Raw genomic sequence first — 18,178 nt, 5'->3', positions numbered from 1 at the left:
TGCCTGTGCAGGGACTTGAACCCATTTGAAACATACCTACTTGTTTAATTGTGCTAGTGTGCGATGCGTAATTCTTCTTTTATATTAATATGCACTCAAACAATGATATAACTTACGAACATAATGCGATTAATCGTTACACTTACAGCCAGAAAGAGGGTGAATAAATTCTCTAAATCTGCGATATTGTATTTTTGAATTGTAAAATGGTAAAATAATAGCCCGGGAATAATAGGACCAGCTAATGGGGGCACTATTTCATATTGCTGTAATCTGGGAATTGATGAACAATCGCTAGTCAGCAATTGATCTTTACCCCTTTGATTCATGCAAATGCAAACACAAATATGGCGAGTATGCAATCTAACTGATCATTTTATTAATTATCTTCAGCTGTCGTAATATTGATAAGCATTCATATAGCAAGTTCACGTTAATTTCAACGTTAGAGACAACATTGGTGATTCAATATCACAATGCAATATGGTGTGTTGAAATTATTAATGGAAATAGATAGCATGGTATATACTGCTCGTATTTTGCAACAAGTTATACATCCATTAATAAACAGGATTGGTTTCTTTTGCTACTGTGAAAATGGAGGCTTCCTTTGACTGTAAGTGGTAAGTTAATACGCTATTATGTTGAAATATGTATAGATACATTGCATGATGTTTACTATACTTGTCACATACAGTTTGCTACAATGAATGTGTGCATCACAAACATGTAATTTCACAATTTTATACGACCAAAAATGGTAACACTATTACAGTTAAGTTGGTCCGTGTACGCGGCGTTTGTCTGCGTCACGTCAATTTGACAATTTGACGCCAAGTATTTCCGGAATGGCGATTGGTCACATGTATAAAGTGACATCAAATTGGCATCTCTCGTAGAACGCTGCGTATATAGGATTAAAAATGTATTTATCTTATCATATTATTTAAACAAATTAATTATTTGTTGAATACCCATGATGAGCCTTGGTGGAGAACAGCTTGTTTTGGGGTTATATGTTATCTAATAATAGTCTTACACAGAACAATATTATCTGCAAGCTTTATCAGATATACAGTATTATAGTTAGTAAGCTAATTGTACAGGCAAACATGTTGATATTATTTGGTATGTGTCAAAACATGTTGAACAACATGTACAATATAGTCGCTAGTCCTGTGTGTTTCCCAGGCATTTTCTATGAACATAACTAGCAGCTGCATCAAGCCTTACTGCACTCAGGAAACAGCCATCAATAATACACAAGCCCTCTACCGTTTCTTGGAAACAATTTCTTTTTATCATCAACCACCTCCTGGATACCGTTTTCCTTTCCAGCGAGTACAATGAAAATTTAAATCAGTTGAAATATACCATAATAGTATATACTTTAATAACGCATACGATAAGATATAAAGTGAGCTCACTAAGTATAAATGGAAAGTAATGTTCAAACAGTTGCAACGGTATGCAGCAATAAAAACAAACATAAAGGTACCATAATAATTATCATGATATTCGCCATTATGACAAAAGTGTGAATTGCGACAATACTCAATCTTATCTGTTATGAGTAGTATAAAATCATTAAAGTTCATCATGTAATGAACATTAGTGTTAAACTTGAACGAACATGTAATGCAACTTACATGAACATCTTTTACAGATACCTGACGTCGTTATGACATTCTGCTAGTATCTTCTCAGCCCCTGTGGATACTTTCATGAAATGCCCCGAAACAGATATGGAAGGATCTTCCTCTGATCAACTCAACCACTTAAGGGACCATCACAGTGATCGACCACCAGGCGAGGATGCATACTCATTAACTTCATCAGCAAGACTAAGAGCAGTAAAATTGACCACACCAGGAAGTTTGTTACTCCTAAGTCTAATTCTTATAGGCTGTGGCATTGCAATGATCTTAGGCGGGATCACCCTTTGGTTCCACGATGGCAATGTAAAAGGAATAACTATTGCAGGAGTATTAATATTTTCAATTGGGATGGGAATAGGATTAGGAGCATGGTATGTTCGCAGGAAAGCGAGGTTTGAAAGAGAACATAGAATGCCTGTGGTAACTGTAAGTCTTAGCCAAACCCTTCACAGAGAGAATAGTGTGCTTGAAGGAGAGTATAATTCTGCCTTGGATGTGTCACCTACATATGCCATAGCAACGACTCCAACAGGATCAACAAATGCATGGCAACAGCCAGATGGTCGTCAGCATTCAAATGTCACGTATTATCATGATTATTCTGACGGTGGGACGTGAGTAATACACTTTTTTTTATTTATGGTAAGCTGAGACAAAGAAAGCAAGTCTCTGGAAGCTCAACTAGAACCAAAGCTGCTTATGGCATTTGGGTATCCATAGCAATGGGGACAAATTGTTCTGGATTTATTTGCATGATTTAAAAAATGTTAGATAAAATGTTAAATATGCAAAAGGTGGAACTATTTTTCGCTTAAAAAGGTAAAGAACAATAATGTTAGTCTGATTTAATTTAGCATGTTTATATCATATCTTTGCCAAACTAAGAATACTTCTTTTTCACAATCGCGGTGTACAAAGAGTGACAACTAAATAAAAAGAACGAGGGCGTCAATCCTGGGAGAACAGGAGGACATGTCCCCCTACACTTTTCAAAGAGGGGACATAATAGGATTCGTCAATTTAAGAATCCTTCTAGATGCAATGTTAGATATTAATAATTCGGGTAATATTACTACTCTAAATTTTGCAACGGTTAATGTAGTTGTGAACAAATGGTTGAACCGTTTGTTGCACTCTCTTGATGCTACGTAGGCTATACTTTAAATAGACCTGTGTACATGCAGTGCTTATATGATATAATGGCCATATGTGTCAAAGTTAGTCTTTTCGTAAAGGGCTCGTATTTGTTTGCTCTTGATACAAATTACACCATGTAATTTCGGGACAGCTATGTGTTAGTGCACTAACACATAGTTGTCCCGAAAGTATGCGTTTGTATTTTCAGGATAATTATGTGTTAGTACAATATAAATAGCAGAAAACAGAAAATTGACACCTATGGCTGTTTTATTGGATTTATAATAATATTGTCATATAGGCACTATATGTACGCAGGTCTATTCAAATTACGTAGCATCAAGACAGTGCAACAAACGGTTCAACATTTGTTCACAAATACAATATCCGTTGCAAAATTTAGAACATTTTACGCATTTTTGGACAATTACCAGATTACACCGTTGATACAATAATTAAGAACACCACATGTACCTAATAGTACAGCAAGATGGTATCGTTTATTTCTCATTGTTTGTATTGTAGGTCTCCAGGAGTCAGAGGTGCCGTTGTAAATATTCATATTCACAATTCAACATCAACGCCAAGTAACAAGATGTCAAAATCTCACTCCAACAGAATACACGGATCATTTCCTACATCGAGACAGCAACCTCCAATGCACTCAAGTACTCCTTCATTGACAAATAACGAAGGAAGGCGTAGCCTGTCAAACCAGCGTGGATATTCTGATTTTCCTGCGGCCACCTCGGAGTCTTCGACGATAGATGGCAGTGACCATAGTGACTACGAGACACTTCACCTACAGATGACCAAAGACGCCAGATATTCGCCAGTAATACATGCCTCGTCATCTGTGATGGATCATAATGCTAATGTTTCTATAGACTGCTCTAATGTACATCCGTCCATTGCATATGAACAGTATGAAGAAAACCCACCACCAACCTATTTTGAATGCGTTGAAGATAATCTTGACACCACAGTTGTTTAACAACAGGTTTTGTAAGCCTGAAATATGTTTGTTTATTGGTTACCACACCGGAAGCCGCGTACTGTTCTGTGGGCAACAATTATAATACACATTAATTGTCCTTTTTGAATCCAAACTGCCAGAGCAACTTAACTCAAAACTTGGAATAAGAATGTTCAGATGATGTACCACAATATGAGGTAGCAGAAAGATGTGTTACCACTCACCTTTAATATCGTATGTCTGAATTCCTCACGTTTTATGGGAGATTTCATCATACGTGACTCATGTCAAAAAAACTTTTGGGCAAGTTATTAATTTTGAGATTTTTACTTAATTATTTTTAATATATTTTGCTCCACAACGCCGTTTTCCCAAATGAAATCGGACATTCCTAAGCGAAGATATTGAGTTTATAAGTTATGGTATTACAAAATTGGAAATTGAGCTATCGGCCTTTAAAAATATTATTGACAATGTTGAGAGTAGGAATTACCTTGAAAAATGTCTCAGTAAATACAAGATGCCAGTTATATTTCGGTCTGAAACTATCAGACAATATTTTAAACATTAATAACATCACAAATTCGCTACAACCCCAAATTGTGAAAAATCACCCCGGGCAGACTTTTTGATATATCTCCATTTACGATCCTGCCCAAAAGTGTCTGGTTTCGATATAACGTCACATATTAGTTACAAACGTCGAGTTTAATATGTTTAAAGGTTCTACGAACGTTTCGATACTATTTTATATTGGATACTATCATTATGGGATGAGACATCAACAATCGAATTGGATTCTGAATACGAGGAATGTCCTTCTGATATCAAATAATTTGGATTTTTTGAAATTCGCGATAAATACATTTTCATGACAAATGATTAAAAATGTTTGATATTTAAAGTCCTTAAAGTAAACTTTCAAAAACCAACAAAGCGTATGAGCTGGGATGAAAAGAGCGATCAATTGAAAAATTGGAGCTTTTATATAAAAAGATATACATTGTTTTTTTGGAAAAATCAATACGACAGGTCAAAATTTTCAATTGATCGTGCTTTTCATACTAAATACACTTTAAAAGGGCATTTATGTGATCCACAGCCTCATCCCCCACTTTTCTCAAAAAATGTTGAGATTTTTATACCACTGGAAACCTCTGGCTACACGTTTATTTACAAAATCTTTCTTGCAGATTAATTCGTTTAGCAAAGATATCGTGAATTTTGAATTTCGTTCTGGTATACCAGAAGATTACAACACATTGTCTATGGAGATTGTCAGAATCGGAATCAACTGAAATTTTGGGAATACGTGGATATCTACTGAAAAATGTCATAAAAAGAGGTTCTAGGATCACGAAATACTCTTTAAGTACAAATTAAATTTTCGACTTTTTAAATATCAAAAATATCAAATTTCACGGTATAATCGAATCTCAAAATTTTATGACAAACATTAAAATTTGATATTTTTACATTTGGATATATAAAATATCAAGTCCGTTTCAAAATGCGAATTCAAAAAATCTCAGCATGGAAAAAAAGTCCAAACGATCACATTAAGGGGATCAATATTCTTGACTTTCAATATTAGAATTCGAAATTCCCAGAAATCAAGTTTATTTAAAAAATATTACTTTGGAATGCCAGACTACAATTTATGGAAAAGTACTGCGTATTACTCTGCTGTCTGAAGGTAATGTGTAGGCCGGCCGGGGGCTGGGGTGCGCGTGGGTGCTCTCGCGCAAATAGGTGATTTGTCACGCGAATTAATGAAAGCGACATTCACAGACATTATTTCCTTCTTGTTGCACCATGTTTCCTAATGTAGTAACCGGCCACTGAAATGAGTCGGGAAATGTATTTTGTATCAAGAGATAGAAAATATTAGATCTTGGAACTTATTTGTCCTATTCTGTGTATAATACAAGTAATCGAATTTCATTCACATTTATTTAAAATTAAAAAACCAGACAAAATACAAATTAATACATTGCTACTAGAAATATTATTATAATACAAAACAATTATGGAGGGATTTTGAAGACCAATAAGGCCAGCATCGACCATCTTTGTTGAAGCAAAATACAAACACTTAAAAAGTATGAAAAAGACTCATGAATCACAGCAATCTAAACCAGTTACTATTACTATAGTTACGTTACAATCAATTGAATACATGAATCCAAAAACCCAGTCCACAAAAAATAGATATATTTTTGGAATGCCACACAGTTACTATGTATGGTTACAATCAATTGAATACCGCCAAGATATTGAGTTCATGGGAAGTGATTTAAAAAAAACCTGTGTATCATTTTAAAAGTTAGATTTACAATATGGCAAGTTGTACGTGCAAAAGGGTGGGTTTAAATTAGGTGTGACAATTCATTTCAGGGACTTTGTGGGGTTCATTTTAAATTTGGCCTTGGGTGGTTTTTTTGAATCATATCAAAGACAATAATGTTGGAATGAGATTACCACTAGTAAGATAATACAAAATAAAGCACACAGGTATGTATAATGTTGATAAGAATTCTGCCATGTAATATAAACTACACACTTTCCTTTATTAAACCCATTTTTTGTTTAAAAGTCATTCTCCAGCAATGAAGAGGTTACAAGTGGACTTTTATACATACTAGATTTCAATCAATGTGTTACAAATAGAGATTCTTTCATACATGCTATTTTCACATGCTCAATAGACACAGAGGATTTTGAGTTGTTCTTTCATACATATGACAGGCCTATGGACCACTTAACTCAATGAGCCAAAGTATGGCACATCATGGACATTTATAAATAAACATTTGATTGTGACTAATTATTGCCCCCTAACAACTCAAGGAAAAGGAATGTTTCTGCTTACATCAATTATATTTGGCTTTTTTGAAATTGCGATATAATATGGATCACTATTTTATTATAAATTTTATTCAAATTTGATAATTATTGCCCCTCTAACAACTCAAGGAAAATTTTACCATTTAAATATTTGGGTCCTCAATGTAAATTTTAATTGTCGCACAATGACCCCAAATTAGTTTTGAGATTTCAGAACAAGCTAGGCAAGGCATTTTTTAAAATCAATATGAAATTTGCAATTTCAGTTAATTTATAGAGGTGTGTTTTAAACTTCTTTTTTGTTTGGACACTGATCAGTTCATTTACAAGAAACGTCTTGTTAAATCGTTCTTTTTGATCCTCTAGGATCCACGAAATGGACACAGCAATTGAAACAACATATATTGAAATACTTATATAAAGTTTACTTTTATATAAAATGTTCTCAAACAAATCCAAGAAAAGATCAATTTTGAATAGGCCCATAAAATGACGTTTTCAAAAGCACTTTCTCAAATTGAATGATCAGCTTTGACCTTTTTCGAATGTTGCTTCCTGTTGGTAGCTGACGTAGATGTGTTAGTAATGATCATAAATATGCTGTCCAAACGTTCATACCACATCACCTATAAGGAGGATCAATAAATAATCTTAGTCTCAAATGAAAATAATTAGAATTGAAATTCCAGAAATCAAGTTTATTTGAAAAATATTACTTTGTTGAATGGCCAGATCTACACATCAAAATGAACTTCTGTATTTTAGGTCCGTTGGTACTGCGTATTACCATGTGGTCTAAAGGTCAGAGGGTCTAGCGGAGATTCTTATTGATGACGGAGAGGAGTTCATATCTGCGCGATGGGTGCTCCTATTCACCAAATAGGTGACTTGAAGATCATCAGGAACGACGAATACAACTTTGAAAGAACGGACCATTAACATAGATAACATTACTTGAATTCGCCTCACCACGAAACATACTTTTCGTTTCGGGGCCAAATATATCAACAACGTTTTGGCACGGCGATGGGTTACCTAGGTCAAACCAATAGTAGTGAACTTGTACATGGAGTGGCTGAACAAGAAGCGCTTAATGTAGTAACCGCCACTTGAAATGCTATGTGGACGATGTTTGAAATCGTTATTTCCGCAGAATCTAACGAGCAGATAGAGAAAGAAGTATCAGATCTTGGAACTTATTTGAAAATCAGCTCATTCAGTGTATAATACAAGTAATCCTTGTTCATTCAATTCATTTATAAAAAAACCAGACATAATACAAATCTAATACACCAGCTACTACAAAAGCGTTATTCGGACTCAACACAAACTCCAGCGTTATTGGATAGAAAAACAAATGGAGAGGAGAAAGACAGAAGACCAAGGAAGGCCAGCATAAACCATCTTTGTAGATAGCCGGAGGTAAAGGCTTTCAAAACAGTTCAAAATACAAACAAAAGTCAAAAATATCTCAATCCAAAACGGGGTTTCGTGCCTCCCATATAAGCAGGGCCTCTCGGAAAAGAACAGGAGAATTTTCAAGAAACACGGCTATCAACGAATTTCAAACCTCAGTCTGAAATCCATCTTGTCACCCTAAGGATAAACGTGACACTAAACAACATCTGATTGCGTGTATGAAATTCCGTGCTTAGGATGCCCAAAATCATATATCGTCGAAACATCAACACTTTTCGGGATACGATGAATCAGCATAAACTGAAACCGATTTGGCATCGGAGAAACCACACTAGGGCCCAACGAAAAACATCATTTGAAAGGCTCCCAAGAAAACTCATGGACCATGTCTAAGACAATCATTTGGATAGACTGGGATGAAGTCAAAATAAGAGACATTAAATCCAACCAAAAGAAGTCACATAAAAGCCAATATGGATAAGAAAGAGGGGGTCTACAAACCAGGGATTTGGTCTAACACTTCCTTGCATATTTAGTCTACTCGCCAGATTGGTCTACTAACCGATTGGTCTACGTCAGCTACCAGCAGGAAGCGACAGAGAAAGGTCAAAGCTGATCAATTCATTTGAGAAAGTACTGTGATACAGTGAAACGTGTGAGGTATAGTCAACATCACCTTTTCTTGGTTGTTTAAGAGGACATTTCATAAACATTTGACAACTGAGGAATTTATAGGATCACTATCATGTACTTTATACAGGTGTGCTTTTAACTCTTTTGAACACCTTGACACCTTAACAAGAATCTTCTTCTTCCGTAGGTTTAATGTTCAGAAGGTAATACCAGGCCCATGACACTCGTATTCAATCCCTGTACAAAAAGTGATGCACCTGGCTATTTGATTTAACTAAGGCTTTCTTAGCCTAAATGTACATGTGTACTCAAGACTGTTGTACTTCTTCAAAAAAGTTGAGCTTATCCTGTATTAAATTACAGTTGCTGGGCATTTTTAGAGTTTATATAAGTTCCTACAAGGAAAGAAGTTACGTTGGTTTATAAATGCCCGTTTTCATCAAATGCGCTATTTGAGGAAAACTTTATTTCATTCTGTTGAATTTCATTCGTGAATTTGAAGAACTGAATTAAGGAATTGCCTTTAAACCCAACCTTTGTTGTATCAGCGGTTGACACGCGCGCAACAACGCAACAAATAAGCTGCTGCGTATCAAAAGGGAGAAACTTTCAACAATAGGATTAAATTTGTATAGAACTTGCAAACAGAAATGAGACATACGTAGCACCCGACTTCAAAGGTACCTTATTGCATAGGCTATAGGGTCATCGCAAAATCCCTGGAAACATATTTCAATGGTCAGCTAATGGCTTCCGAATATAACAGCAATGGAAAAAAAGTGCAAATGTTCGTCATTTATCAAGCTTAGATTTTTCCAAATCGAATTTGAATATGCATCAGTTATGAATCGGATTTCAGACATCACAACTTTAACGGGCATTGAGTTTTACCCGATGTTCACATGCTATAAGGTCTTATCCTAAATCATAAACTGCCAAAACATTCTACTGCATACAGATTCGATGAAAGTATACGAGAAATGTGGTTAACTTTAAACTGAATTGCCGGCCATTATTTCAATTTTAATACTTTCTCGTTTATAAATGACGATTTGAGTACTAACGATAAACTCAATACACCCTCATCTACAGGTAAGCAAATATGATCATCGTAAAAGCATGTTAGTCGACTCAAGAAAAACAGTTTTCTCATTTTTTATATTTTGGTCTATTTCCGATTTTGCATATCCGCTAAAATCTGGTAGGTTTGTTGTTGCCAGAGAAAAACTATCACTTTTACTACTCAGACGGCTTCAACATCTATGGCACGGGACGAATGTGCAGATTTAGGCGTACTTTGCAATACTATTAAAAAACGGTACACAGTCAAGTTGAATATGCCTTATATTCATTCAATTTCGTTTTTCCATAACGCTAAGTATATTTGGCCAATATGAAAGTATTAACTGTTGTTAAAAACCACTTTCGACTACCTTTTTTATCGTTGGCCTCAAGATTGGATCTACAAAAAACAAAATAAAATATTTTGAAAGAGCCAGTGCATTTTGCTATGATGTACCTATGTGATCTTTTTGCCAAAACTACTCACTTTTTGTGATTTTCGTTATAATTGATAAAACACAAGATAGCAGCAACTTTCATACCCATACAAATCTGTAGGCTTTTGTAAGATCATACTATTGATGTCTTGCCTTTCATTAAAATAGTACTTTTACATGTCGTTGTCCAGCATGAATAATTATAAATTGCACTTTTACTACTGTGCATGTCTTCCACAAACACACCTTATTAAAGATCGAGGAAAGGACAAATAGCACCGGCACACATGTCACTTTCACTCGACAGAATATTATACAATACCTGCAGGCTACATGTATTAGTTTTCATTTTTTGGATATATCAATCAGCCGTACTCAAAAGCACCGAATATTCAGTAGTAGACGAAATAGGCAATTTTTTGAAGAAAATTACTTGAAGGGATATCCTTAATAGACGAAATGGTATTAGTATAAATGGTTATTAGCAGCGCGATGCGATGGAGTATTGTACCTAATCGCGTTATGAAATTAAAATGTACATTTCAATTTAGACTAAATGGTCATTGATTTAAAAATATTCTGCATCTCCAAATGGTTATTAGACCTTCATTTCCAGTAGATCATACTGGATATTAGCGCGATGCCAGTTGAACAATATTAGACTCCATCGCGGACCCGGAAATTTCCAGCGCTATAGAATTATTAGACGTAAATGGCAATTTCCTTTTGGTAATAGACCAATTGAATATAGATCGAACAGGAATTAGAGTTTCCAAATTATTCAGACCAAACGGCAATAGACCCTTGACATTGATGCAGTTCATATGAAAAAGCAATTTTAAAAAATATATTAAACGAATCTTGTTTCTCAACAGCAGTAAAATTGCTCACCTTTTGTGTAGCTTTCTGTCTGCAATTCGCTAGACTTTCTTCAGCCCCAATAAACACGTGGGGACGCTGTTGGATCCACGCTATTGTTTTTATCCTCGGTTCTTCATAGTATTCTAAGAGCTGTGTGCTCATGAATCAGAGTTGCAATAGAAACACCAAAGTGTTATTGAAATACTAAACTAAAATATAAACAGTTACTATAAGTTGTCCTACAATCTATTATATTGACCGTGTTATAGAGTAATTTATTAATATTAGGTTCAAATTGTGATCTAATTATTGCCCCCTCTGACAACTCAAAAAAAAGAAGAAAAAAACACATTCCTTACCGTATAAAGATAGACACATTCGGTAAACACCGTTAGTTTGGATACAAAATCAGTAAAAAATTGTCGCGGGCTTAGCGCACCTACGAATACCCCTATGTGGATAAACTTTCACTTCGCAAATACCTAAAAAACTGGAAACTTTCGCGCACTAAACCAAACTAATGCTCACCGGGCAAAATGTTTTACTTTGCCAAAGGTCACGTACTCCACTTCTTCCGTTTATTATAGCAGACATGCACTGGCTGCTGGTTCAAGCGCGCACAATTCTTCATCTCATATTGTAGATCCAGAAAATAGGCCAACGACAAAATGAAGGTAGTCGTTTAAAGTTGATGGAAAAACGAAATTGAATGAATTATATATTGAAGAATGATTGGGATTATGTGATCTTTTGGCCAAGACTAGTCTTCCTCTTTAACAATATCTCTTGACGGTTTGTACGTTAGTAACGCTATTATGATAAAACACAAGATGCAGCAACTTTCATCACCACTCCATACAAAATAACTGAATAGGCTACTTTGTACCGATCAAAAATACTGATAACAACGTCCACTTCATTTTGCACTCTTCATTTTCCATAGTACACATGCGTTGTCCAGCATGAGACCGAATATAAATGCCTGGGGTATGCTCCCTGTAAGTAGAATTTTCCACAAATTAACAAATATATTAAGAGGAACAAACAAACGAACAAAACAAGCACCTTTTATAATAGATTATGCAAATAAACATGAATTTTTACAACATCCCATAACGAGAATACTGAATAAATATGGTTAACATGCACTAAAGTGACTTTAATTTTAATGCTTTACTCCACTATGGGATATAATAACTAGCACATTCTCTTGATTTGTCTATGGTCTATTATTATCTAAACTAGGCCAAATACTTGAAGAAATATTATTTGAAGGGATATCCTTAATCATCAAATGTAGTTTTAAGGTGTTTCTAGTATAATACCAGGGTCCATCCAGTTTCTGATCATCTGAGAAAGTTCGATTCAGACTCCACATCGCAGCGCGAATACGTCAAAAGGTTTGACTAATCAAAACGATTCTCTTAAGAAACCAGAAGGTCCTAAACTCCACATCGCAGCGCGATACGATGCTGCGATGCTATATCCCTTCTGTAATCTGAGCCTGATTTTTTTTCAAACGAGCTCAGCGGTGTACATAAAATTGTCATCGCGCGGTGGAAATTTCGGTCATTGACGATGAGTTGAACAATGTTCAACTTTTTCGCATCGGGCCTGCGATATCGCAGCCGTTTACACGCTTCTGATTGGCTGCTGGAAATTCAAGGTCAGGTAGAATGACCTTATTGAAAGGAGATGCAGACCCACATGCTTTTAAAATATCGCAACATCGCGCGATGAAATTAAAATGTACAGCTTTTAAATTTCATCGCGCGATGCTGCGATATTTTACCAAACCTACCTTTGTGCCATTTAGAATCGCGCTAAACACAATTAAAGATTCAGGATCAATGCATTTAGTAACATCAAAGCATTATCAACGCATTTACAGTTTCCACCTCGATATATCTAGTGTACACTGAAAAATTTCCAGGTAAGCGAGAATGAGCGAGTCTAGTCTCCACGCAGTCTGTATGTATACTACATGGTTGAGTGCATTGTATTCTAAGAGCTGTGTGAGATATCAGTGGAAAACAGACATCTGAAGTTGGTTTTGCCAAAAAATGTTCCCTTCATCTAATCAAACTTCCCTAAAACACTATACTTTGTCATTAGTCAACAGATGACGCGTCTTTTTATATGGCGCAACGCGAATGTCAAAAATCAATTGAAAATGATATGGTGTAATACGTGTTTCGAGGTAGGTGGCCCTGTCACATGAGTATACATGACTAGGTATATACGTTGTGATGTGCCTTGAGGAAATTATTTTCATTATTTATCTTTGTTTACAATTAAAATCTATTTCTCCCCTCTCATGCACCAAGTTGAGCAACAACAAATTGAATCATTTCTAATTTTGGATAGTTGGGAAATGGGAATTCCCTTTCTAAAATGTTTGGTGTATTGTACCATTATGGGAATCCCAGACAAGTGAGTATGACAACATGTTGGGGTTTAATGTGGCAGGATAATTGTTCTTTGGAATTTCCCAGATTACATCATGTGTCGTAAAATAGCAATTGGCCATTAATAATGGGATTTTCCAATGCGTGGTATATAAGAACATGTAAACATGATTCGACACAGTTACCAGTGTTGTATACGTATAACGTATACTTGCTCAAACTTACCCAGTGAGCGCACTATTAACGAGTTGAGAGCGTTGGCATAAGACCTTAGTCGATGAGGTACACATCTGTAATGAAAACAATAAATGTAATGCAACAAAAATTCAAACACTTTGTAAACATCTAAGGACATTTAGGAACAGTTTTCATCCAGTGAATTTGAGATTGTTGACTTACCTTAACAATACATTGGTCCTAGGTGCTCCCGTTAGTAAATAGAAAAATACAAGCCCACTAAGACACCCCGCAAAAATGTAAAATTGAACACAGCTCCCACCACACGCACCCGAGACAGCTGAATTAGGAAATGTCTGGTTCGTTGCTTCTGGAGTCACGGAAATACATGAGCAGTTAGAGTATTGGTTAGCCTATAAATTAATGATGATGATAATATAATAATAATAATAATAATAATAATAATAATAATAATAATAATAATAATAATAATAATAACAATAATAATAATAATAATAATAATAATAATAATAATAATAATAATAATAATAATAATAATAATAATAATAAATAATAATAATAATAATAAGTATAATAATAATAAGTATAATAATAATAGCAATAAAAGAAAACATTATTATTAAATTATTACCTCTTGGTCAAATACTTGACACCACTGCATGACACGCACTGAAGTATGTTATTCCTTCTGCGCTACACACCGGATTGAATTTAGTAGTAGAACAGTTGCAATAGGAATTACATGGGGCCTCTAAATCAAACAAGTTGTTGGATATTCTGTTTTATGAATTAGAAAAAGAAGACGGAAAAAGAAGATAATATTTGGTGCCTCTCACAAATACATCGCAATATACAGGGTGATTCAAAATGAAGTAAACTCATGTTTTTAGCGCTTTTATGCGAAATCTAGAAGGAACCCGCTATAATGAGAATATCATTGAAAAGAGCAGATTCTGAAAGTCTTTATTAAAAATTAATTGGTATGTTTGGTGTGTCTATTTATTAGGGGTCCAATGGTGTCCTGCCAAAATGAGCTTTTACGACCCATTTATCTTAAAATATCTACAAGATGTGCATGTACTTAAATTATCAAAATGAAGTACCCGGTAGGTGTATTTAACAGTAACAGCGACAGCGACATTTTACTTTGTCTTTGATTTATTTTATGACCTTTTTTTTTTATTTATTTTCAAATGGTGTGATATAAAAAATAGGCACATTTTGCAGAGTGCTACGTTCAATATTATGGTGTGTTGGGGTTCAAAATACTATTTTTATGTTAGCAGAAGGCTGAAACTTACTTTTTTAGCATAGAGTTACTATTAAGAAACGCAATTTCTTTTTGCACTATAAATTTCAAGTGAAAAATTTTGGTTTTGTGTCCACGTCCATACGACGCCTCAAAAACAGGAAAGAAAAACAAGGTATATTGCAAACTGTAAACATTGTTTTATTAAAAAGCTGTTATTTTCAGACCATCTGGATTACTTAAATAGTGTACTTTGCATAAAGTCCGAAGTAACTGGGACACAAACATTTTGGTGTCCCAGTTACACACGATGTAAAATACTCATATTTGGCGCATTTTCTGTAATTATGTAAGGTATGATGCAAAAAGTTACAAATGAACGGGTGTGTCAATTGCAACATATCATGAGCACTGCAAAATATAATGAATTTAAATGTATAACTTGATTTTAGTGCGGAACAGGTTAAAATGTAACTTTTTTGCTTGTTTTGAGGTTTTATGCATGCCTAAAATCTACATCAGCCATTTGAACAAATACGATATACTTGATTTTATTATTGAAAGTGGCCTCACAGCCAATTCTAAAATTGTATTTTTAGCAGTTAATTCAACAGTTTTCACCAGCTTCCTAAAACTTGAAAATGGTTTGGTGTCCCAGTAACATACAAGAAAAATATTCTGTGTTTGACAGCTTCTAATTTTCCCTTGTGTATTCTTAATGGGTAGATTTATTTAAATTCGGAAAAGAATCTTTATAGATCTAGATAGATCTAGATAGATCTCTCAGATCCACTTCAGTGTTTCAAGTCTAACTAAATTCTGTCAGACAGGAAAGTATAAAATCATGCAAACTAGGGAAATAGTTAGGAATTATAATGGATTAATGGGTATCACGAAACTGTGCATATTAGATATTAGTCGATCAGGATTTATGGAAGCACAGTGTCAGTATTAAAAAAGTTCAAGTATTTCTTTTACACATACAGCTCTGTAAGTAGCATGCAGGAGAAAGGTAAGGGCATGCAGGGAGAAAGAGGGGTTAGGTAGGGAGAGCAAAGCAAGGTTGGAGTTGCGCATCATGCAGCCATTTAACACCCATTTAACATTCAAACGATCATAAACTTACTGATATTCACCAGTATCATACGGCACACTAACACCAGCAAGAGGTATCTCAGGACAACGCATGAAGGTGGTGAATAGCAGGAATGCGCAGGCGATGTTACTTCCAAGACACAATTTTAACATTCCTCGGACTGTGAGGTCAAACTTCTTTATCAACCAACCGCCAAAAAACAAAGCAGTAACACCAAACACAGTCGCAATAATACCTTAGTGGGAAGAGAAAGAAAAAAGAAAACTAATTACATTTTAGAACGATATACTGTTGAATAAGTTGCAAGGAAGATTTGATGGATATATCTCACAGATCATCGGCATTCAATGGTATTTTTGACTAAATTAAAAATACGGCTTATTATTATTATTATTATTATTATTATTATTATTATTATTCAATACGACTTATTATTATTTCAAGTAGTAGCATACCTGTGGTAATAGCAGCGTCACCAGCGCTCTGAGCAAATTGCAGTTCAAGAAATTTGGGGAAGAAAATTTCAGCTCCAGCCAAGCACGATATATCAGAAATATTGGTAAATATTACAAACAGGTAAAGAGGGTTTCTAAATAGCACCAAAGTTGCTGCTGGTATATCACGAAAGGTAACACCAAACTCTGGCTGAGATGCTCTTTCCAATCCAGTCACATTCTGCTCCTGTCCCTGTCTTTCTTTGCAATAGATTTCAGAACCTGTGGAAATGTCACATATATAATAGAACACTCTTTAGAAAACCCACAAAGAATTTCATTAACTTAGCCACATTATTGGGTCATACTTTGTACAAGGAAACCAGTGTAGAAATATTTCATTTCCTGGTGTTCAAAACACATTATGGCTCCCTGGCTATTCTCAGAGAAAAATACACCCTAGGCTATCACAGTGGAACCCGGAATCTATCCTTTAGATTGGTCTTATGATATTGGATTCCAGACTCTTTATCACCAGGCAAAGAGAGTTGTGGAATTCAGGTTGAAATCCGTATTACTTGGAATTGTTTGGGAAGTAGGTATTACAATAAGTACGAACATTTAACATAACTCTCTATAATGCCACACTCCTTTTGGAATGCCATATTTTCCACTTGTAATATCCAATTATCTCTTCGAAGTATTCTTTCCAAATTCAGACGTTTTTTTTTTTTTTTTATATTGTTCGTTTTATAGTTAGTTGTTATTCTCATGCATGTCATAGTTCAAGTTATCATAGTTACCTGGCATTTGTGGTGGAAAACAACTGATGAAAATAGCAAACAGCAATGCTCCGGCTGCACAAAATAAAAAACCTAACCACCAGGCGCCTACCCACTGAGAATCCGAAGGATTCAAACCAAGGCTATATAGAATAAGAAATCAGAATGTCAAATCACGTAGAAATTAGGTTACCGTTAAGAAAACAGTGAAAACAAAGCTGTATTAGGGACCGTTCACAAACACTTGTGTGTGTATGGGGGGGTGATTACATTTAAGTTGCAATTTCAGCAATTTTCGATGGGAACGCATCGTTGTATTGCACACAAGCACCACGGGCCAATCCATAAATCACACAATGTATTATTATCGGTATTTTATTGTTCACATAACGTGGCCAAACGGCCAAATTACATTACTTTACTTTAAGAACTCTTAAAAGACATCAAAAATTGCATTGATAGGGAAAAAAGTATTAGATCAGGAAAGCACCATATTGCACACAAATATTAATTTAACCAAAATACTATTGCACTATGAAAAACATCAAAATATACTTAAATTCAAAACATGTCAAAAATATTATAACAGTTGCACCAGACTATAAAAAGCAATCATGGCAATGAAGAACAATCCCAAGAGGAGATTACTGATTTAAAAGATTAACAAAATATGGGATAGGGCTCAGCCGAAAGCGCTCAGTCCTGGCACGGAATTGGGAAAAATTGTGGGAGTTGCGTAAATTGCGACCATGACTCTCAAGTCTGGTAGGAGGGATTAATGACTGTGTTCGTTCATTTTAGGCAGCTCTTCAGCAAACCTACGACAGTGCACCACCCTCCTATCAGACAGGGAGTCAAGTTTACAACTAACCAGGTCATCATGATATGAACTGTAATCTCCTCCCAGGATTGTTCTACAGGCTCTCTTTTGGATAGACTCGAGTTCTTTGGATTGTTTAACAGAAATACTGGAATGCCACA

General features: G+C 35.1%; 2 protein-coding genes across 2 annotated transcripts in view; one reads left to right on the top strand and one right to left on the bottom strand.

Moving 5' to 3' along the window:
* Positions 1–1,675: 1,675 nt before the first annotated feature.
* On the top strand, positions 1,676–4,047 carry LOC140167541 (uncharacterized). Its single transcript, XM_072190848.1, has 2 exons — positions 1,676–2,272; positions 3,321–4,047. The coding sequence occupies exons 1-2, from the start codon at positions 1,725–1,727 to the stop codon at positions 3,787–3,789; spliced, it is 1,017 nt and encodes a 338-aa protein (XP_072046949.1). The 5' UTR covers positions 1,676–1,724; the 3' UTR covers positions 3,790–4,047.
* Positions 4,048–13,342: 9,295 nt separating this feature from the next.
* The window catches only part of LOC140157395 (solute carrier organic anion transporter family member 4C1-like), a 44,807-nt gene continuing 39,971 nt past the window's right edge, over positions 13,343–18,178 (bottom strand). The window contains exons 8-9 of the mRNA XM_072180579.1: positions 13,838–14,028; positions 13,343–13,728 (exon numbers count right to left, since the gene is read on the bottom strand). Of these exons, the coding sequence (XP_072036680.1) occupies positions 13,620–13,728; positions 13,838–14,028 (300 nt within the window). The 3' untranslated portion in view covers positions 13,343–13,619. The remainder of the gene's footprint in view (positions 13,729–13,837; positions 14,029–18,178) is intronic.

Source organism: Amphiura filiformis, chromosome 1 (assembly GCF_039555335.1).
Source record: "Amphiura filiformis chromosome 1, Afil_fr2py, whole genome shotgun sequence".
Classification (NCBI taxonomy): Eukaryota; Metazoa; Echinodermata; class Ophiuroidea; order Amphilepidida; family Amphiuridae; genus Amphiura; species Amphiura filiformis.
This window is presented reverse-complemented; position numbering and strand designations above follow the sequence as displayed.